This window comes from Silurus meridionalis, chromosome 5, assembly GCF_014805685.1.
Source record: "Silurus meridionalis isolate SWU-2019-XX chromosome 5, ASM1480568v1, whole genome shotgun sequence".
Taxonomy (NCBI): Eukaryota; Metazoa; Chordata; class Actinopteri; order Siluriformes; family Siluridae; genus Silurus; species Silurus meridionalis.
The window spans coordinates 24,128,397-24,152,661 of NC_060888.1; the positions used below are offsets into that span (position 1 = coordinate 24,128,397).

Here is a 24,265-nt window from a genome sequence, read left to right on the forward strand (position 1 = left end):
CATAAAAGTTGGACCACATTAAATTTTTCACACGTTATTGAACCACTATACAACATGTTGTGGACCACTAGGGGGCACTAGTTTATACATAAAGTGGGTCATGAATCAAGTGGTGATAGTACACAGGTGCTGGAAATATCAGGTACTAGTAAGGACAAAGACTTACAGTGAGTTAGAGTGGGAGTGTCGCAGCAGCGACGTCCCGGCGGAGTGGCAGCCGTACGGCAGTCTGGGTGATGAAGGCGCAGAGGACTCGTCCATCTCCTCGACGTCTGAATGAGACGAGGCCGACTTTGGCGCCTTTTTCTTGCTGAAAGCCTGTTTGAAGGAGCTCCTTAACTGAAGGAAAGAAAAACAGGGCTCGTGCTGAAGGTGCGCTGATGTTCAGGAGGAACCCTTCCTAATATTCCTAAACATAGGAGTTAAAAATAACCGCTAGGCCTAAACAAGCGTAATTAATAAATCTGTTCATAGTGATGGATTTATTGATTAATATTGGCTCTTTAAGCGCGTCAACATCGCCACACCCTGTAAATTCCTTCATGCTTTCATAGAAACTGGATTCAAAGGTCACACACAGGGGTCACAAACAGAAAAGACAAACTCGTGTGTGTTTAATCAAACTGCCCAAACTTGTCAGAATTACACAAAGCTCGACAGTGAGTAATCAGTCCTGATCAACATCTCAGTGCCATGAGTCAAATGCAAAAAAAAAACCTCGCAAACCGTTCCGGTGAGACGTGAGCACAGAGAAAATGAGAAAAGTTTGCCACATTGACCTGGAGCCGTTAGGAGCTTATGTTATAACGGAAGAATGCATTGTGGGTGCATTTAATTATTATTTTTACATTGAAATAGGGTGAGATCAGAATCAACAACAGGGCTGCGATCCACAAAAATGCGAAACAGCCGAGTAAAGAGAACCAGGTTCACTTTAGGTAGTGTTTCTGTAGTAACTGTAACATATATGGACATGTAACTCTGTATATGTAACATAACACATTTTTTTGTATGGATTATTGTTTTATACAAGTTTTTTTTTATTTCTGGTTGCATCAGGATGTGTGTATAATAATAATATGTATAAAATATAAATGGAATGGAGAAGGAGTGTGCTGAAAGCAATCTTAAAGGAGATGTGCAGACCTGCAGTAACTACAGGGGGATTAAGTTGATCAGTCACACCATGAAGTTATGGGAAAGAGTAGTAAAAGCCAGGCTGAGAGAAGAGGTGACCATCTGTGAGTGACAGTATGCTTTCATGCCAAGGAAGAGCACCACAGATGCATTATTTGCTTTGAAAATGTTGATGGAGAAGTATAGAGAAGGTCGGAAGGAGCTGCATTGTGTGTTTGTGGAGAGAGGAGTTGTGGTATTGTATGAGAAAGTTAGGTGTGGCAGAGGGTGATGCAGGACATGTATGAGGACAGTGTGACAGCATTAAAGTGTGCAGTAGGAACGACAGACTGGTTCAAGGTAGAGGTTGGACTGCATCAAGGATCGGCTCTGGGCCCTTTCCTGTTTGCAGTGGTGATAGACAGGTTGGATAGGATAGGACAAGGTCAGACAGGAGTCTCTGCAGACTTTGATGTTTTCGAATAATATTGTGATTTGTGGTGAGAGTAGTGAGCAGGTTGAGAAGAGCCTGGAGAGGTGGAAGTACACGTTGGAGAGAAGGGGAATGAAAGTCAGTAGGAGTAAGACAGAGTTCATGTGTGTGAATGAGAGGGAGGGCAGTGGAGTGGTGCAGTTGCAGGGAGAAGAGGTGGAGAAGTGGAGGAGTTCAGGTACCTGGGGTCAACAGTGCAAAGTAATGGAGAGTGTGTTAGAGAAGTGAAGAAAAAAAGTGCAGGCAGGGTGGAGTGGGTGGAGAAGAGTGATAGCAGGAGTGATTTGTGATAGAAGAGTATCTGTGAGAGTAAAAGGGAAAGTTTATAGGACAGTGGTGAGACCTGAGATGTTGTATGGTTTAGAGACAGTGGCATTGAGTAAAAGACAGGAGGTGGAGCTGGAGGTAGCAGAGCTGAAGATGTTGAGGTTTTCGTTGGGAGTGACGACGATAGACAGGATTAGAAACGAGTTTATTAGAGGGACAGCGCATGCAGGACGTTTTGGAGACAAGGTGAGGGAGGCAAGATGGAGATGGTTTGGACATGTGCAGAGGAGGGACATGGTGTATATCGGGAGGAGAATGCTGAGGATGGAGTCACCAGGAAGGAGGAAAAGAGGAAGACCAAAGAGGAGGATTATGGATGTGGTGAGGGAAGACATGCAGGTAGTTGGTTTGAAAGAGGCAGATGTAGAGGACAGGGGGTATGGAGACGGATGATCTCGGATGAAGAGTGAAGGTTATTATAACAGCAAATGTGGAATGGGATGTTCAAAAAACACGTACCAATCTTATGGTCAGGTGTCCACATATTGTCTGTGTGTGTAGGTGTACTGAATAGGACCTGAATGATAAAAGCTCACCCAGTTCTTCCTCTTCTTCTTGCTGTTGGCGTCGAGCTCCAGGCTGGAGTGACTGGTGAGGCTCGACACGCTATCAGACGATGGCTGGCGCTGAATCTGCAGATCTGCCGCTTCTGCTGCTGCTGAGAGAGAAGAACCGCTAGACGAGTCTAAAGTGAGAGATAATGAGAGAGAAAGTTTAAGCAAAAAGAAATAATACTTCTTCAAGACAATCGTAAGTGTTACAACACTGGATTAAACCTTTGTTTGGGGTCACTGGGGTGTTAATGACTCCGCTAATGGCAGCCTGGGCGGCGATGTTCTGCTTCTTCAACAGCTCGATGGTCTTCCTCATTTCATTCAGCTCGGAGTCCTACACAAACACACCATACTTGACTTCAGCTTTATGCATGAGCACTACATGTTTTGTTACACATTCACGTTACATTATTACATTTACATCCATAGCACTTGTTAAATGCCCTTATCCAGGATGACTTATATGGACATAGATGGACTTAAAATAAGGAAAAAAAACACACTTTAAATTATGATGCTAAAGGAAAATAATCACCAACAGAGTGGTTTGATGGAGTTTAAATTACTGTCAGTAACATCCAGCTGTTAAGTGTTTTATTCCTCCTACACTACAGCAATTATACAAAGATTTTAAGTTTTATATTATTTAAATACATAGATTTTTTTTTTTTCATATAATGTTGACATTTAATGTCACGAATCAGAAAATGTGTACGTTTGCGGTATCTTTTATCTTGTAAAAGCGGAAAACATTTTCTCCCTTTTTTGTTCAGAAACATTTCCATTGTGGAAATCCGAAACTTCACAGCTCGGTCACTGGAGACTCCTCCCACAAAACTCGAACTATACGTCCCAGAATCGCTAAGTGCTGTGCTACTTATAATTGTTAAAACACTGTTACCTTTTGTTCTGCTGTTGTTGTTAGGCTCTGCAATCGGATTGTCATGTTGCCCAAGCTCTGCTCGAACGCCGCCACCAGGTGAGCCTGAGTGCACACAGACACCACATTATTGTTATCACACTCAATACCATTCTCAAAGTTCATTATCAGGTCCGTCACACTTTTGGAACAACATAACAACAACAAAAACAACTCATCCCTCTCCTTAAAAAAATGGAGTGTAGTTGGTGACAGGAACATGCTGGAAAATGCAACCTTTTGTAACCTGCCTAAACAAGTATCAGCACACACTCACACACACTCACACACTCTTCTTGCACAGAACATGGTGCCTTGTAATGAAAAGCCATAAGCTGTCAGCAAAATTACAGCATTGTGTATCTTTAAAATGGTCATACATTAATAAAAAGACACTCTGCATTTGTGCCTCTTTATCAGAATGCACTCGTGCGTGCTGATAGTCCAGAAATGAGAGATGTTGTTTCAGAGATGCTCAGTTATAAAAAGAATATAAATGTTTTTTCTTTATAGAATGCTCTAGTGTAGTGTTCTCTTTCTCCAGAAGTTTGCATGGACAACATTTTTGTAGATTTTGTGTATATCAAGTATATATATATATATATATATATATATATATATATATATATATATATATATATATATATATATATATATATATATATATATATATATATATATATATATATATATATATATATATATATATATATATATATAAATCACATTTTGCACACACACACACACACACACCAGTAATATAGTGTCTTTGCTCTTATAATTCGCTCCACTCTTCTGGGAAGATGTTCCACTAGATTTTGGAGTGTGCTTATGGATATTTGTGTTCATCAGCCACAATCTATCTTAAAAGGCAGATACTGATGTAGGTGAGGAGACCTGGGGTGCAGTCAGCGTTCACATTCATCCCAAAGGTGTTTAGTAGGACTGAGATCAGAGCTCTATATCAGGACACTGAAGATCTTCCTCTCCAAAGCATGTAAACCAGATCTTCAAGGAGCTCAGGGGCATTGCCATGCTGGAACAGGTTTGGGTTTCCAAGTTCAAGTGAATGAAAAGAACCACATATAGCAGGAAAGGTCAGGTGACCCAATACTTTCGGAAATATAGTGTGTGTGTGTGTGTGTGTGTGTGTGTGTGTGTGTGTGTGTGTGTGTGTGTGTGTGTGTGTGTGTGTGTATATATATATATATATATATATATATATATATATATATATATATATATATATATATATATATATATATATAAAACTGTTGTTGCAAAGTTGAAAGTAAACAATTTTATAGGATCTTTGAATGCAGTAGCATGAGATTTTCCCTTAACTTGAACTAGGAGACCCAAACCTGTTCTAACCCGTTGTAAACACATTTCTTAACACATTGTCTCAATTCTTAATAAACATTAATCTCAAATGTAATCATAATCGGCGAAACAGGCGATGTTAACAACACGGCTCTGTCTTCTGCCCTCCATATGTTCCTCAAACTCTCATTCAACCGACTCTAGTCACAAAGAAACACAAAGTTGAACCAGCCAAAAGCCTAACCACCAAACAGTTCCTTGAACAGTTCAAACCTCATACTTTAAAGGAACAATGCATAATTGGATTATATTTACCGGTACATAATCACAAACAGAACGACAGTACAGGGTCGTCCATAGCGCAGACGAATGGGAAAAAAAGGTTTTCATTTAAATTTGGACCTAAGTAGGTTCAACCACTAGAAAATGAAAATGAATAATACTCTTCATGACTTTATAATAGTATGCATGTTTAAACGTAATGTGTATATAACCAGTGAAGATATTCAGTATTAAGATGAACACTAAAGTGAAGCCAAATTTTACTGAGGCCCTCTAGTGGTTGTCTGAAGTAAAACTTTTAATCCTATTAATCCCTACATACGTAAATTAAAAACAAGCCAAATCTGGATTCACATCGGTGCATCGGCACGAAAGTTAACACATTAATTTTAAAAAACACTGATACATCAGATACAAGTTGGTACAAGTTTGTATTGTGATTCATCGCTTTTTAACATATTTGCACGTTTTATTTATATGTACATAATTATTAGCAGATGCTTTAATTATTACGAACGTGACCAATAATTTGTGAGCATAATTTAATATGTAGATTGATTTCTTCTCGCTAAACTGTTTGTCAAGCGCGTTTTCTCGGCAACACTGCTGCTACAGTACGTGAATATGACGCATCACAACACTACGGGGGCCGAGGCGTGTCCTGAGAGTCATATAGAATACAGATTAACATGGCAGAGGTAGAGCTGCCATGTTTAAACTTGAGCAACATCCACTGTTTACTAACTGTTTGTCTGTCTGTCTGCCTGCCTGTCTGTCTGTCTGTCTGTCTGTCTGTCTGTCTGTCTGTCTGTCTGTCTGTCTGTCTGTCTGTCTATCTATCTATCTATCTATCTATCTATCTATCTATCTATCTATCTATCTATCTATCTATCTATCTAAATACAGGAATAGTGTACTTTATTCACCAGTGGAAACCTACTAATTGCACACACACATATTGTGTGTGTGTGTGTGTGTGTGTGTGTGTGTGTGTGTGTGTGTGTGTGTGTGTGTGTCTTATGCCCCAGATGACCTAAAGCAAACTCCTACAGATCTCCACACTGCCAGACATGAGGCCTACAAGAAACACCAAGGTCATTGCATGTGCTTCCTCTCATCGCTCTTGGTGATAAAACGCATGTCAATGTTTACAACACTGGGCGGTGAGAAATGAAAATGTTTTCAGGAAAATAAATGTTTTGCCCTGGTGTCAAGATGGAGTCATGGGATTTACAAGTGATAAACCAGAGCCTTATTCTCTTCAATAACAGAGCGAATAACAGAATTTTACCACAAATCCCCAGAGTGTATTATGACATGACGGAGCAGTTTTAGGCGAATTTCTGCAAACTCTCATACATGCCTCGCAGTGTGTATACTCACGTTGGCACTAAGCTGAGTGGTGAGCGTTGACACTTTCTCCTGAGACGCCTCCAGCTCTCTCCTGAGCTTTCGGATCTGAACAAACACCGGATAAAATAACAATGAGTCACATATAAACAGCATCGCACACTGTTTCCAGTCCTGTTTATAGGAACCCCAAAGCTTAAGCATTTTTGTGCGATTAAGATTATGATTCAGCAAAATCAGCAAACTTGAGCCATAAAGAGTTTATGTAGAAACACACTGAGAAAAAAAACTATTCTGACAAAAAACTTGTCTACTGTAAGTGTGTGTATGTGAGTGTATATTACAGGGAATTTTAGTTGTAGAAAAAAATGGGAGTAAAACATGGTAAAATATAGTCATTGTATAATATATACCATGTAAAATATAGTGAAACCTGAAAATAATAAATGACGAGGTAATGTGGTGCAACCTGATGACTTACAGTATCCAAAGAACATGAATTACGTTTCCTGTTAATTCCCTGTAACAGCATTTCTCAGTGTTTTATTCTTTTTTTTTTTTTTACCATTTTTGCCGATTCTATTTATTTATTTATTTATTTATCAAAAAGGACATGTTGCACTTTTTCCTGTTTGTAGTTAAACTTTTATTTACACTGATCAGGCATAACATTAGGACCACTTGTTTAATATTGTGTTGGTCCCCTTTTGCTGCTAAAACTTTCCTGACCCTCTACCTGTCAGTTAGTCAGTTTCCAATCTGCCATTTTTATCCAACATTCTAGAAAAGGTAATTTCGGATCAGGTGCAGAATCACCTAGCGATAAACTTATATGAACAATTATAATTAGGCTTCTGATTAGATTTAATTACATAATAAAATTAGGTTGAATGAAACTCATAGCCGGAACTATGGTCCGAGATATTTAACTTTCTGACCAATCTGATTGAAGAAACAGCGTCTGAGCAGGTCTGTTTATTATATTGCTTATATAATTAATTCGATTTGATCTACAGATAAAGTATTACAGCCTCAGGCTTCCCTCTAATAGTCTCTAGGATCAGCTGTGCTTATAATAAGGTCAGGATTAGAGGCTCATGCTGTCAGTACACATATCTGGGAAACACATATTTTGTCAGCTAGTATTAATATAGAAGCGATAAACAAAGATTATATTAAAGCGTCACATGAATACATGAAAGTGAGTAGGAAATATTAACACCTGATAAAGCACAAAGAGTGTCCGGCTAAGACGGCTGTTCTGATGACAGCATGTTTAACAGTAAAAATTCAATAAATAAATATAATACAAATAAAAAAGGGTAAGGATCTCACCTCAGACTGAGACTTCTCTTCAGGCTTCAAGAGAAAAAAAAAAGGGAGACACTGATTATTTATAGAGTTGAATTTCTGCCCATTGGGGATATTAAATAAGTGATTTGATTATCTGAGCTCATCATGTAGGCTCAATGGGGAAATGTTACGGATTGGATTTCACCCTGGAGACATGTACCAAAAAAACAAGATCGCAGAAACCATCTCTTTTACTGCAGTCTGTTTTGTTCAACCCCATAATTGGATGAAGAGCCGAACAGGACTATACACGCTTTTCCTAAATTAAGTAGATCAAATCGTGACAAATTGTGGTTCATTAGTTTTGCAGTGTGACTACAAGGCCACAGCAGGTTTTTAAAAGAAAGACATGTCTGCATGGTTTCTGTATCTATGATGCACTCTCTATATACAGATTTAGACTAATACAAATATACATTGATATATATAGAGATTATACAAACAAACAGAAGTATACACTGAGATTGTATATAATGGTTTATACCTAATAGTGCTTGTGTGGTGCATTATTATGCAAAGCGGAAAGAGATTACAGAGCTATTTGTTTGCTAATTTTATGGTGAGCAGCATTTTTCACTTGTTCAACAACCAGAATTATAAACCAGTGCTACAGACCAAATCTATAGACCAGATTTAAAGAGCACAGCCTTATGGCTTCAGACCAGAAATACAGACTATAGCTAAAGACCTGGGGTATAGACCAGCATTAAAGACAACAGCTATAGACTAGGAAAATAAACCAGAGCCATAGACCAGGTCTATAGACCACAGGTACAGACTACAGCTACAGACCAGAACTTCAGATTATAACTACAGGGCTATAGAGCATACATAGAGAGATACACACCACAACAATTGACCAGAGCTACAGACCAGCACCTTTACTAGTCACACGTTTACTAGTCAGATTACTTTTAGCTTGCAATAAGGGCATACAACCTTAGACTGAAATTTTTTTCTTTACATGTAATGTAAAAACTTGCTGACTTTTCACTTTTTGTTACCTCAGATTTAGATAAGGATAGTTGCTAGAACATTGTGCCCTACACAAGAATTTAGATATTTGCTTGTCTCATCAATTTACTTATCTTACCTAGCTTACTGTACAGCAAGACTTGAAATCAGCTAATTTACGTTTTCAACCAAACAGATGATAAGTTCAGTATGCTGGATACACGATGCTAACTGGTGGTTGATGCATATAACAAATATTTGTCTTGAAAATCGAATATAATTTTTTTTTTTGTAATGAATGTTCAGTGAAGTCCAGGCTTCGCAGTTTCTCAGAAAGCCACACCCATTGTCACAAGTGAAAGATTACTAAAGATATTTTCCGTGATCAGATGCACAAAATGTTCTCATTATATACAACCACATCCATTAGCATTTATCTAGGACAGATTTTAACAGAGTTAAAGGGGCGTTTGACCCGAGGGTGACTCACCGTGGAGTAGACAGAAGACGTGTTGGACACCAGAGACAGAGAAGAGCCATGTACTGAAAGACAAAGGAAGAAAATTATAAATGAATAAAATATATAAAAAAATAAAAGGAAAAAAATGGAGGAAATATAAATGTTATAAGAATCAAGTATTCAGTTATCCCGTGACGAATTCACGCTTAAAGAGCTCGCACATGCTGAAGCATGACGGTGCACTGTGCTTAGTCAGCAGCTGGTTGGAAAATAGTGCGTCAGTGCATTAAAATTCCATCTTACTAATCGCCCAGAGTGTGTTGTATTCCAGGGGGGTCTTTACATCATTGTGAAAAAAACGGATGCCATATGGAAGTTTAAGAGAAACATCCCAATTAACCTGCCTAGCAGACCAAATGACATCATCGACCAGTGACTGGAATAACACGGTTTATAAACCCCCCACAGACACAGTCTCACAGTTTAACAAGCCGATAAGAACGCACACGTTCATTTTAATAAAAAAAGGAGAGAACAAAAGAACCCATTTAGCTCGGAGAGACCCTGAGAAAGGATTGGGCAAAGCCTGGAGTTTGTTTCATTGAGAGTAACTAAACACTTGAGGATAAGGTTGTGCTCCTGGCAGGGTTCGGAAATCAGACAGTGAACCAAAATCTATGAGAAAATAGCGATCTGAAATCAGATCTGTTATTTAACAGGCTGTGTGTAGGTCGCAAAAACCAATTGGCGTTAGTGTTTAAATCGGTGTGTATTCGGGTTACAGGATTTGTTCAACTATTAAAGGAATAGCTGGAAAGGAGCTAATCCGTCTGCATCTGAACACGAGGCTAATGAAACTTCAAACCTGCCATCAGCCCCTCGGTCACGGAGAAGTGAATCACGCAACAGCGTCTGTTCTGAAACTTCACTGCTAATATTAGCTTACTTACACTCAGCAAACCTGACAGGATGTCATTATTATGAAGTATATATGCTTCAAAAGCTTTACTGTTAGGCCTGTGAGCTAGCTAATGTGAGGAATTCAGAAGAAGAATTTAAAGCCGTTTTTGCAAATGTTTTATGTGCTTGACTGTAGAGTGACCTTACTGTTGCTGTCAAAAAGCTACAGCTAATATGAACTGACAGGATTTTTTCGTGATAGCTTATGTGAGTTAGCTAAAAATATTCTTCACTAGGTAGCTGATCTAAAGATTTTTTTTCTTTATTTTCACGTTATATTCATCAATGTTTCAAGTACTTCACTGTAGCATGGGATTATTGTTACAGCTAAGAGTTGAACTGACAGGATTTAGTATCAAGCCAGACACCTATTAGGAGCCGACAGGATTTCTGAGAGGATTTTTTAAGTCATAATCACAAGCTTCTAAAAGTAGCTAACATTGCAATCGAGAGCAAGCTACAACGGACATTTAGATTATTCAGAATTGTCCATAATCCTCAACAGCTAGCTAGCTAGCTATCATGACCTAGAATTATTTTCTACATCAAATAGAGTTAACTAACCTGCCATTAAGATATTTCTGCTAACCTTGCTAGATAACTAACATGAATTTCTTGGATAATGTCTCAGACAATTTCAAGGTTCAGTAACAAAGACAGAGCCAAACCACCAGCACAGACTGAATGGAAACTATTATTATCAGGCCATGTGATCTTACTAACAAATACTAACAATGAATTTAATACAACATTAATCGTTCGATTATATGATCCACCGTTAATTCGAATTCATTTGATATACAGTTTAACGGCAGAAATCATTACCTTAATTTCCTCGTAGATGAGTTTACACTGTGCAATTTGAGCAAACATTAACACAACTGCACATAATCTGGGTTTTGGAACACATTAATGACCAGCACAAAACTTTTAAATAATAAACAGATATTCTCTCTACTACTCTACTTTTTTGTTCTCCCTTTAAAATTTTCCCTTTTAATACTTTAATTTTTAAATATATATTACTATTTATTTATTTATTTATTTATTTATTTATTTATTTATTTATTTATTTATTTTTCATTACACAGTACTTATATGCTAAATAGGAATATGCATCATTATTTAAATATCTAAAATATAATAGTAATAATCATCATAATATTGTGTTTTTCTTCGTAATACTGTAAATGTTGTGCATAGTAACTCTTGCTAGACTGTACTCTATTTTGTAAAATATTAAATATAAACGAATTGAATGGGGCATGAATGTCTATAGTCAGGTTTCTTTGCTAAACTAATCAATCATGTAGATTAAAAGTAGAGGCCTGACCTTCCTCCGGCGGCTCACGGAAAGATCCGGAGCTGCTCATGGTGCGGGTTTTCTCCACCAGAGTGAGTGTGGCATTGCGTAGACGAGAGTCGGCGTGCTGCTCGTGTGGCCCGTCCTGATTGGCAGAGCTGCTGGAGAGCCGTGGGATAGCTGGGTTTATCTGCACAGCCATGGTCTGACTGCCTGAAATGGCAGGATGATAACAGAGGTCAAAGTTTACTCAAAGAGATTCTTAGTTCAGTCTGTATATAATTCGACAGTCTATAGTTTTATTTTTGTTCCAGCATAAAATTACCAAATGCCTTGAGTGGAAACCGATGGAGAATAAGTTTCAAAGTTTCAGCTCTCATAACCTTATGGCACTGAATACAATAATTCACTCTGTGATTTAGGATACGATATGCATACTGTATATTGTACAGGGGGAAATGTTTATCGATTTTTTTAAAAGCTTTTTTCATATCTGTATTATTCATAGTTCTCCCAAAGGTCCTTGTGCAGTGAATATGTAAATATTTTATCTTTTTAACCTGCATAAATCAGCAGCTGGCTGACAATCCTTTAGCTCCTGCTAGAGCTTTTGGTAGCAAAACTGGTGCAAAACAAAACAAAAGCACTCGATTTTGCTTTTCTTTTTTATTTCAGGCATTAATTTACCCTAAAATGAGCTCGGGGTCCAACTAGAACTAGGTCTCAATTCGGTAAAAGCAACTGGTGAGGTGCAGGAGTGAGAAAAAGGTCAACTAGAGGTAAAGAAAGGCTTGTTAAATGTTTTATTGCCTAAACTTTGGTTCACCTGGCACAAAGCACTCATTTAATCGCTCTGTATTAGAATTTAAATACAAACTTCTTTTTTTTTTCGTGTACAGCATTTGTAAGACGCCCTTACTCAGAGCAACTTACAATTATCTCAATCATACCACTGAGCAGTTAAGTGTTAAGTGCTCAAGGTCCCAGCAGTAGCAGCTTAGTGGTGCTGGGATTTGAACTCACAACCTTCAGAAGGCCAACATCTAAACACTGAACCACCACCTTTCCCAGTCATATCACAAGCTTCATAAGTTTTAGACTAGACTATACATGTTCAATGGGACTGAATCAGACGAAAAAATCTCGCAACAGGAAGTTTTTTTTTCCCCGATTCAATCGAGCGGTCAGATATAACCACATACCATGTAGCTTTTTTTCAAGGTACAAGTTAAACTTCTGGTTTATTTATATTTTAGGAAAAATAACCAATTATGGGATTTGAGACCAATTATGAATTGTATGATGTATATGAGATTAAGGAACTGGCAGAGATACATACGATGTGGTATCATCAATTTTCAAGAGTAGCTCTAGTGACTAGTTATAGGTTAAGTGCTGTGTGCAAATTAGTGGTGCTGGGATCTGAACTCATTACCTTCTACACGTGTACCAATGGTGTTGAAGTTGAAGCGTGTTGCAGAAGGTGAGCTGAGGGTGGAGGCGGGTGAAAAGGTGGAGGAGCCTGGCAGGTCCTGATTTCCACCATTGGGATGACAGGTCATCCAATCGCGTGCGTCGTCGTGGGCCCGTCCTTGTGGCAGGTGAGAATACCTAATAAAATAACAAACTGATTGGATGGGTGAAGTACAGAGAACTCTGCCTCACACATGAACACATATTTTCAAAGACACTAAAACAACAAATGCAAACCGTATCTCCAGGACAGGAACACTATCGAGCCAGAGAAAAGTTGCACAACCTCCACAGCGTGCACTAGCATGCATAGAAGGCTTTTTGTTCGAATCCGCAGCACTGTATTTGTCATTTTTCACTACAACCCACAATTCTGTTTGCTTCCTAAACATGAAAGCCAGACATTCCGGTCACACAAATTATAGTATACACATAAAACACAAGCAACCTTAGGAGCAACGAGTTTCTGTTTGACCACACACAAAAGCACTTTTACCCGCCCTGCCTCCGCATCAAGGTGTTAGGGCTGAATTTAGGACTTACATCAGGACAAGAAAAAGGGCTATCAGATACATGAGGGTAGACACAACAAGCAAGGAATGAATGTCGAATATAGAAAAAAAACAGATGGACGGAAAGATACAAGTAAGAAAAAGAGGATAAAAGATCACTAGCTGATATAAGTAGTTTTTTCATTTCACCAACACCCGAAAGTCATTAGTGTGGAATATGCAGCATCATGTTCTATGACACCACACATCCAGCCAAGACGAAACAAAGACAGATTGAAGGGGTAAGCATGAAAAAAAATGAAAGCGATCGTATGTCATAGGGGTCCATTACATTTAAACTTTGAACAGAAGTTTAACGAATAACCATGTGGGCTAGAACATTTAAGAAAAGCTCACGTCTTTCAGGTACCGCTATATATAGGTGCACCTTGTTCATCAGGGGGAAAGGAACCTTCACAGGACCACCTCAAAGAAAAAATTATATGGGTTGGTGAGTTTTATTCAGCACAGCTGTGAGACGGATATGGAAGTGTGTTTGTGTGTGTGTGTGTGTGTGGCATGGATGTGGATCATTTTAAAACAACTCAATGTCAAAACTGGGTTGAGTAATAGACCACCAACCCAAAATCTCCAGCTAATAATTGTGCTATAGGTAAAACCGGACACACACTGTATTGGGGATGTAACTGAACATGAATTCATTACTCAGAATCATTTGATCCAAAGTGATACAAATATATATAAAAGCACACTGTTGTTTTTTTGCCAGAAAGTTTCACAAGGTATCAAGCAAGCAGTCAAATAAAACCACATGCAATGCAGCTTATAATCGTTCTTCCTTAGTAACCGCATAATGTTTTTATGAAGGTACTAGTTAAGTTACTAGTTTGTTCATATTTTGGGAAAAAGAACCAATTATGGGATTTGAGGCCAATTATTAACTTAAATGTTGTCGATAAGGTTAAGAACCTGGAAGAGATACATACGAGGTGGCATTGAAAAGTTTTGAGACTCGCTCTGTTTGCAAAAACGTACTTTATTTATCTGTTTACACACAATCACCTTAATAGTCCCCTGAAAAAAAAATGGTGACCGGGTCTTCGGGAAGAGGGCGAGGTCTGCAGTTGCCAAATCTGGCAAGTAAGGTGGGTGTGGAAGTGAGATTGTGTGGATTGTTCTCAGACGATCATCATGCACGAGCTTGTTGAAGGTCTTCCTGCTCTTGTGTAGTCTTCCGGTGATGTTCCTCCGCTCTTGAAGCGTGTGTGCCACTCAAAACACCGTGAACATGTATCGCGTCATACGTCTCTGTGGCAGATTTGCGCGGTGTCATGCAGAATTTCAAGTTTGCTCTTTGTTCTTAATCGTAGACGTGGTAACGCACGTGGTCAGAATAGCACCAGCTAGCACCATTAGTCTCAAAACCTTTTGATGCCACCTCATACATGGCTATATGTGCTTTCCAGTATATTTTATATATATATCGTAAAAGGGGGTTTCATGGTTGTTATGCAAATACCTTAAACACACATCACAAATCTAAGGATCCTGAGGCTCACCTGTCTGACTGGCCAGCCCGGACAGTGCTAGTGCGTTCAGAGCATGTTGAAAGCATCACCTCTTTGCCCAGAGATGCCTTCATACTGTCGTTGCTTGTTGAGTTCTGCATGATTGGTAGAGTTTCCCCATGCAGGACACCACGTGTGCCTCCACTACTGACTGGTGCTGCTGCGAGACTGCAGGTCTGGATGGAACTTGTGTGTGGGTTGGAGATTATGGTGGAGTTCTTCATGTTCTCAGAGGTGGTGTTGGGGGTCGGCTTGGTGCCTGGTTTACTCCCAAAGAGTCTTGTGATTAAATAGTAGATAAGAAAGGAAAGAGGGGGTTGAGATGAGAAAGCTAAGTAAATGTGCTAATATAAGTAGTGAAACTGAGCCAACAGGCATTCAAATTTATCATTACAAGAACATTAAAAGTGCTGTCTATAATGTTATAAGTATAGTACAGTGGTGTTTTTTTTTTTTTTGGAAATACACACTGTCCAGTGGTCTAGCTGAATCTGAATATGCAGGCTGCACAGAGCTGTACACAAGGCCATTCCCTTTCAAAGTAAAACATATGATAAAGATAACATGGGCAGATAAGTAAAAAAAATCGACCCCTTTTTCTCATTACATCGCCTGGTCGATAACATCAACTTATCTTGGTCTGGTTCACTGCTGACACACAAAGTAATCAGTCAAAGCTTAAGCAAATACCGGACTCCAACTTTCAGCTTCTATTCCAACTTTCAGCCTATTCCACTGCTGACTCAAGACGTGCCAATCTATGCGAACAAAAAAGATCTAAACGAGTCGAAGGATTTAAAAAATGTTCATTGGTGAGGGTTAAAAAAACATGAAAAGCTAAACAAACAAAGATTTGCCAGTAGAACTCCAAAAAAGCTCACAAAAACAGTTATAGTCAATAAGCTGGTAGATAATGATAAATAAGGGGTGTTCAAATCATTGTGCATTAAAGTCTGTAGATATCTGTGTGTTTTCTGGCTTCTTTCACAAGAAACTTCAACACCACACGCTCCCATGCACGAACTAACACTGTCTGCCATCTTGATAAATGGTCTCTGGACCGAACACTACCTAGGACACACTAGCTTCATACTACTGTGTGTAGTACCTCCACACTTCCATACATTTTTATAATGTAAAATTGAAAGACCCAGTTTGATTTGAATGGCTTTTATAAATATATAGTTTAACACACTTTGTGTACAAGCATCTATTTTCTCTTTTTGCTAAGTGGTCCAAATCTCCAGCACACACAGCTTTCCTTTGGTCCACGTGAAAGTTTGGCAGCTTATATTTTCTCTGATAAGAGTTTGATTGGAAGTGAATAGCGACCACCTTGCTCAGGTATTTGTCTAAACCAGAGTTTAAATCACTTGCTGTTTAATGAAATGCATCAATGGGGAAAACACACTAGGGTTCCACACAATGCACATGTAAAAGGAGAGTATCTATTCGACTGGTTCTTTTGACATTTTGGATGGTGGTATGAGCAGTTTTTTAACATTAAAAACTGATTAATAAAATTTCATTAGAAGAGTGAAGCTCAGTGGTTGAGGCACCGGGTTAATGATAGGAAGGTCCGTAGTTCAAACCCTGGTGTTGCCAAACTGCCACTCTTGGGCCCTTAAACAAGGCCCTTAACCCTCTGTGCTCCAGGGGTGCTGTATCATGGCTGACCACAGCTTCCAAACAAGCTGAGACATGTGAATAAAAGAATTGCACTGTGCTATAATGTTTATGTGACAAATAAAGGCTCTTCTAAATGGTGCTGAAAACTGGCTTTTCAATGGCAGACAGTGATCTCAAGATGCTTTTCAAATCTTTGTACCAAAACAACTTATTGAGGTAAAATTCACAAAATCTACAATCCTAAAGGATTCTTCAATTTGTCAGATGTTTTAAAATAAAAGAGAATTTTAAGAGCATGAGAACGCTAATTATCCAAGAGAACACTGAGGTAGAGACCTGCACAGGACGGATTTTTCAGTCCAGCTTTCACAAAAATGTTATTTTCTCCCGCAATATTAAAGTTTTGTCCCACTTCTTCCAACAAAAGCTTGCAGGTAAAATGTATAAATAGTTATTATTAGTTTTAGGGCGTCCCACAAATGATTTTATTTTCCCGCAACCCGCACACATATGAGTATTTTACACCCGCATTCACACATTCTTGTCCTTCGCCGCACTCGTTTGCGTCAAGTACCGTGGGTCCTGCGATATTCCAATCAGGAGTGCAGGTCTCTACTCTGAGGATCCTGTTTTTCTAATAATGTAGAAGCTTTAGGATCACTGTCATTGTTTACATCTTATAAGTGAAAGTTGAATCAAGAGAACTGCCTTTGTCTTTCAAAATTGACATTTGTTATAAATATATAAATCATATTTGGGATAAAAAAATTCTCACCTGCGCAAGGTAGGGGATGTATCCGAGCTCTTGCCTGCTGTTTGTCTACCTGGCTGGCATTGAGCACCACAACTGGCTTTGTTTAGTGGTCCCAAAGCTAGGCTGTCCGTGTCCGAGAACACTCCCTTTTCTCTGTCGGTCTTGTTCGCATTTGACCTGGCTAGGCTACGGCTTTTCGGGTTTGGCAGAGTTGCAGTGCCTTTGCTAATAGGGCTAGCATCAATGGGGCGACCAGTACTGCGGGTAGTGCCCATGCCGCTGTTGGAACGACTAGGCCGAGGCAGACTCCGGTATTGGAGGGTGGTTCGACTACTCGGGGGGAGGTAGCCATCATCGACACTAGTGTGCTTTCCTACCAGACGAGATGAGCTAAAGCCTATGGACTTAGGGATCTTCCCCAGAGTAGCAGAGCCACTTGTTAGTACTGCACCACTGGCAGTTATTATTGCTGAACTGGAGGTTTTCTTGAAGCCAAATGTGTTGGTGGGTGTGTGGGAGCCAGAGCTTGAAGGCAGCTTCTTGCTTTCATATGTAGGTATTTGCGGTGAGAAACGGCTTTTCTCGGACACTTTGGCGTCGTCTGTTTTGCCTGCAAGGAGATAAACATCACAGGCCATGAGCTTTTCCTTAAAAAGATCACAGGAGCACAAGCAGAGTTAGAACATGCCTGAACCTCACACCGGGCCTCACACTTCATTGGGGCTGACAAATCTATCGAATGCAAGCTGCAACTGCCACACATTAAACAATGTAAGAATTACAGCGTCAGTACCGATGACTATCAAAGTAAACAGCTAGGTAATACCTCATGTAAAGACTTTATTTTCTAGCATAACTCTTATATAATTGAGATTATAATTTTAGCTTCCTGCTACTATTTTACTTTGTCTTCATAACCCCAAGCATTTTTACATTTATGGCCATTTGGAAGATGCCCTTTTCCAAGCCCAGCCCATATATAATTATCTCATTCATACAACTGAGCAGATAAGGGTTAAGGGCCTTACTCAAGGGCCAGGCAGTGGCAACTTGGATCTTAACCACTGAGCTAACCACTTCCCCAAGTCTATGCCTTCTACAAACTAGGCAGAGGTGTTGATGTATATAATGGTTGCATATACCATTACTATGGATTTTGAGTGGGCTGCAGTTTGTTGGAGTTGGAGTCTTAGTCCTTGGATTGGTGATGCCCATCTGGGTGCTCATGCCTCGCCTCCAAGAACCTGTCTGAGATATGGTATGTGGTTTGCGCCTGGTCAAACCGCTCTCCAATTCGTCTGAGAAATCTGAAGGGTTGCACCATTTTGAGTTGGTCTCCATCACAACGTCTGGGTCCGAGCAGCCGTCTGGGCGCCTAAGGGCTTCGTTCCAGGTGGAGCCGCATCCAAAGGCAGAGCGCTTCTCTGCGTCAGTCTGGAGCTGTTTAAAAGGGGGGGAAAACTATTTTTATTGATCACTTTCCTTCTCCAAACTATTCTAATGAAATGCCTTATCCGTTCAAACTTACAAAACAACAGCTTCGAAGTATTTGCTAGAGGCGAGGAAGTGATTCAATCTATCAGCATGTTTGAAATGAGTCACAAGAGCAGTTTATCAAGCTGGATGTTAGCAGTAATGGCTACTTTGTGTTTTGCATCAACATGCTCAAATGCTAATGCAGGTTTAGATCATGTGGTGCAAAGCAGGAACTCCCAGGCCCCTTCACATAGCTCATCAAATAAACAGTGCTGCTATATATCAGCACTTCTTAAGACCTGGCCAAGATTACATCATTTTACCTCAGAGCAGATCATTGTTCAACTGCTACTGAAAATACTCATAAAACATCATTGCCAGGGAAAGAATTTGAATGGCTTTCAGTTGTTATCAGGCCAAATCCAAAACACTGTTATCTCAACACTCATATAATAAATTCAAACTCTTGCTCAGGGGGAAGGAATGAGGGAATGCAAAGGAGCTGTTCGAAAGAAAACACAAGTGTGAGAGAGTAAGGAAGAAATTGGAAGGAGATGAGAGGACGAGTGAAAGAGGAATGGGGAAAGAAATATGGAGGTGGGAGGTAAAAAATATTTTTTCGCTTGCATTTTAGGTTTACGAATGTTTGAGGTTTAAATCATAGAACATGCTGCCACTCTGAGCAACATCTGCCAGGATGGCATGAAAATCTAAACAGGTATTTCTGATCGAAAAAGGTTATGTTAAAGGCTTTGCTACATTATATGGTAGTGGCAGTGTGGTACTAAATACAGGTCAGAGGTTCATTACAGTCAAGACATTTATGAAAATTAAAGTATAATTAAGGCCAACAACTGTAGATAGTGATATTTTCGGGGCAAAAGGATATATATATATATATATATATATATATATATATATATATATATATATATATATATATATATATATATATATATGTGTATATATATATATATATATATATATGTGTGTGTGTGTGTGTGTGTGTGTGTGTGTGTGTGTGTGTGTGTGTGTGTGTGTGTCTGTGTCTGTGTGTATGACAACAGCAACATTTTAAAGCCACTGTGTTTAGAACATCACACAAAAATATAAAAGAAAATGTATATAAACTATTTTGGAGCAATAAATCTAAACCTAAAAAAATAACAAATAACTGCAGGAAGGCCACACTGCAGACAGGATTTGCTTTTCACATGTCGGCAAATCGAATCAAATTGGCTTAATTGCTTGTGCGAACGTGCTTTAAGTACAGCGCAACATCGATTAACCGGAAAAAAAAACAATACAAAATTAGATTTGATCAGAATATAACTTTACGTTCACAAACCGCCTGCGATAAACGAAAAACCTTGATAAACGGACGTCACCCCAAAATGGTATTTTACGTATACAGTACTGTACTGTATTAGCATATTACTTCATTTTCTAATTAATAATAAAAAAAAATTTATTTTTATTAATAAATTGCATTATTTTAACATAAAACTCACATAAAAACAACTCGCTATAATTCTTTTGGTCTACCGTGTGGGAAAATCAGCTAAACTAATAACGAATTAGTTATGTTGCAAATGCAATTCTTAAACTGGAGGTGCAAGATTCGAACTGCAGTAAAGCTGGGAAATTCTGTATATATATATAGCTGTAGCAAGATTATATATATATATCTTGCTACAGCTAGGCATCCTACTAAGCATCTGGACTTGTGACTAAACAAAACAGCCACAAATAAATACCACACCAACACAAAGATGGATTGTGCTTGTCTCCACTGCATCAGTCAATTAGACCCGCATACACTGGCCTACCCAGACCTCATAACGGAAGCAGGTAAGCCAGTCAAATGAGTCACGCCAGCAAAGTCAGCATAAGTACCAGACACAGTTGCTGATAAGAGCCTTCCAACGTATAATCTAATAAGTAGCACCACCACCAAACCTCCTCCGGGCACCTCGGGTGAGATCAAAGCCAGATTTATACTGTATATAATAACAAACAGAGACGATCCTGATTACATTAAAAGATTAAACTGAGAACAGCTAAAGGTTTATGATGCCTATCCTGCGTCTAAACCCAAATCAAGTTTCCGATAGTGATCATTCTGAGATAACTAAAACCAGCAGCAAACAGATGGAAGCTGAGACCACACGTAATTTCTTTGGGACTTTTTAGGGGAATGAAATCAAAGAGTCCAGATTTGTGGTTTTCTTGCTTTCGAGTGACGTTCGATTTGGTGATGGGAATTCTGAGTCAGATCATTTTGGCTCAGCTCGATGATAACAGCTGACAGTTTTGGCTCCTAAATGGCTCATTGGTATTTTCTTTTAAGATTGTAAATGCAAAAGATTAGCAAAGTTAATTGCTAGAGTTAGCAGAAATGCATTCAAACTTGAAAAATGGCCTTAAAAGGCAAACATGGTGAAGAAATGGTCTAATGGGCCTGCAAACTCTGACCAGCAACCTCCTGCCAAAACACAGCCCCAGCTGGTCCCGCTGGTCGACCATCCTTGCCAGCTGGTAATTCCCCAGCCTCCTCATTACTTGCCTAAATGTTTACATTTTCTAATTACCTTAATGTCATCCTATTTTTAACAAATTGTCTATGAAGTTGCATTGCTTGTGATCAGTCAGAATTATCTCTACTCATTATCCAGTTGCTAATTATCTCTTTTAATTAGCCAGTTCAACCAGCTTGGAGTGATTGTTTCCAGCTGAAAGTCGTTCAGACCAAACTGAGTATGAAATCCAGATAATAATCATGTGTCTACTCTCAGTATGGACATTTCCATTGTACACTCGGAATATGTATATACACGTATGAATAAAGAATAGATTGGTTAGTATTAGAGGTGGAAAGAGTAATAAATGATTCTACGCAAATAAAAGTACTGTTACTTCAACAAAATATTAATTAAGTACAAGTTACCAGTTTAAAAACCTACTCAAGTAAAAGTAGCTTACTACAGTCAATGCATTGACTCCATGCCTTTAATTATGCACTCTCGCAGCATAAACAGATAAATCTCTTGTTATAATGTCTTTTTGATACTGAGAGAAATTGCTAATTCAGATTCAGAATGCAGACATTGAGCGAACACAGTGAACAACTCCGACCTTTTCTGCAGTAGCGAATCAAAACGTTTCGACTGGGCACCGCATTCTCAACAAAAGTGCGTGATTGGACGCTCAAATCTAATGCAACATCAGCAGATCTACTCTAAAATATAACACTTTTTATTAATTTCATATTACATTAAAATTGTGACACTGGTAATAAGCTAGCTTAATTGTGCATTGACAAATCTTTTTCAAAGGGGTGTTTTTTTCCCCTTACATTATTTTTCTGCATTTATATTTTTTACTCAGTAACATACATGAATTTAAATGAAGTTAAGTGCAATGCTTCAAACTAAACATACTTGAGTAAAAGTACAATTACAGATTTTAAAAACTATAATTTAGAAGTACACAAAAAACCTACTTAATTACAGTAACGTTAGTGTAAAATAAAGCTCGTTACTTTCCACGTCTGTTTAGCATTCTCCTCCAAGCAAGTTCATAGTGTTGAAGTCAAAGCTTTACAAGTCCTGAAGGAAGCCCTGACCAGCCCAACTTAGAGGCTGATATGTGATAGGGAAGAACTGACCAGTAAGCAATTACAATGACTAAGCTAAATGGAAAACTGTGTAAAAAAAAAGAGGTGTAATACAATCTGTCTTTTGTTTACAACAGTCTCCACTTTGGTCTGGTGATCGGGGATTACCTCTGCTGTTGCCCCACCTTCTGAGGTTTTGGAGTGACCTTGGCTGGCAATTGAACTCGGAGTTAAATTGTCCAGGAGCTGGATTTGCAGCCATCCGGATCGTTTGTTTTCTTTCCGCTGAGACTTTATGAACTGTAAGCGACAATGATGGCCGTCTGTTTCTTATTACTATTCATGTACACTCGGTTTTAAACGCTCGAACTGGCATGATGTGATGTCTGTGCTGTGTTTTTTCCTTTGCTCTATTGCATGTATTATATGTACCAGATGGATGCATGTTAAGAGGACGAGTCTGAGAAAAGACGACATCTGGTCGAATGTTGGTTAGGCACCAACAAGTTAGTAAAACGCCAGCTACACTAACTAATTACACACTTAATAGGATGATACTTGATGCATTTGACACCAATCAAATCCCATATCCCTTGGGGTAGACATAAACAATGTACTTGACTTAAAGTAGAGATACAGTAGGGGACAATATGACTCCAGTAAAAGAAATAGTGCTCTCTTTGAACTTTCAGTTGAGTAAAAGTACAAAAGTATTCTCCTTCAAATGTACTTAAGTATCCAAAGTGCTATGATTTATTATGACTATAATGTTCCTATTATCATTTTTGTCACAGAGTCTTTGCTTAATCAACTCAATTGATGTGAAAAGACTCTAATGTTACTCTTAACACATCAATCTATTAATAGAATGATATTAATGAGTCAAACACTGATTGATATCTATTTAAATGATCATGAGCCCAAAACCTTCTTTTCAACTACTTCGAAAAAATGCGCAAATATGGTCACGGGTGGTGTGGCGAAAGCAGATACCACAAAGCGCCAGTCAAAACTAGTTCATAACACAGCGCGCACTCGATCCTGATTGGTGACTTGCTGCGTGTTTTACCATTTAAGTTGTATCCACTCGTAAATAAAAGGAACGACTGAGGAAGCTAAATAAGTACAGTAACAAAGTCCACCACTGTATATCCCTGCATGACAGAACACTTATCCCCTCTATTTGACATTCTGTCTTCACTCCAAATGAATTTTCTACAGCTTTCAAGCTGTTTATTCAGTCATCTCAAATTCACATGCGGTTCAGTCCAGGTGTGTGCAACACAAAGTGTGTGTGTGGACCAGCTAGTGGTCTATAAGTATTAGTTTGAGGTCTGTATCTAGAAGAACCAGTCTTAGACAGGTTGTAATAGTGAGTTTTGTCCATCACTCACCTGCTCTTCTATGTCCCGGCGTGGAGCAGATGGAGTGTTGACGAAGGAGCTGAGAGACGAGCTGGTGTTGAGTTCATCTGTGTCTAGAGCATCGCTGATCCCACTGCTGACTGAACTGCTGTCGTCCCAGCTGAAAGAAAAGGAGGGAAAATAAATAAATAAATAAATAATAATCCAGCTAGTTATTGAATATTGTCTGCATGTTAAAAGACCTATTACAATGACGTGCAGCAAATGTACATGTCGTACCCAAAACAACAAGAGCATAGAAATTGATGGCATATGGCAGACAACATTATAACTGAGCAGTTGAGGGTTAAATACTTGCTCAAGGGTCCAGCAGTGTCGGCTTGAAGGTGGTGGTATTTGAACTCACAACCTTCTGAGGAGAATCCCAGCGTTTTATCTACTAAGCTACCACTTCCCCCGTGCTTAAGGGAACTGACGAC

General features: G+C 38.9%; 1 protein-coding gene and 1 long non-coding RNA gene across 7 annotated transcripts in view; one reads left to right on the forward strand and one right to left on the reverse strand.

The window, feature by feature from the left end:
* nav2b (neuron navigator 2b) overlaps positions 1-24,265 on the reverse strand; it is a 155,653-nt gene that overhangs the window by 12,961 nt on the left and 118,427 nt on the right. For all 6 annotated transcript variants that reach the window (XM_046849224.1, XM_046849223.1, XM_046849222.1 and 3 more), the window contains 13 exons: positions 23,817-23,946; positions 18,473-18,770; positions 17,352-17,940; positions 14,939-15,226; positions 12,830-13,005; positions 11,425-11,607; positions 9,162-9,214; positions 7,700-7,723; positions 6,398-6,472; positions 3,392-3,475; positions 2,713-2,824; positions 2,473-2,621; positions 167-339 (listed from right to left, as the gene is read on the reverse strand). In XM_046849224.1, coding sequence (XP_046705180.1) covers positions 167-339; positions 2,473-2,621; positions 2,713-2,824; positions 3,392-3,475; positions 6,398-6,472; positions 7,700-7,723; positions 9,162-9,214; positions 11,425-11,607; positions 12,830-13,005; positions 14,939-15,226; positions 17,352-17,940; positions 18,473-18,770; positions 23,817-23,946 — 2,334 coding nt within the window. The remainder of the gene's footprint in view (positions 1-166; positions 340-2,472; positions 2,622-2,712; positions 2,825-3,391; positions 3,476-6,397; positions 6,473-7,699; positions 7,724-9,161; positions 9,215-11,424; positions 11,608-12,829; positions 13,006-14,938; positions 15,227-17,351; positions 17,941-18,472; positions 18,771-23,816; positions 23,947-24,265) is intronic.
* LOC124385838 lies at positions 21,571-22,644 on the forward strand. Its single transcript, XR_006925803.1, has 3 exons — positions 21,571-21,663; positions 22,365-22,475; positions 22,560-22,644. It is a non-coding gene; the product is annotated as an uncharacterized LOC124385838 (long non-coding RNA).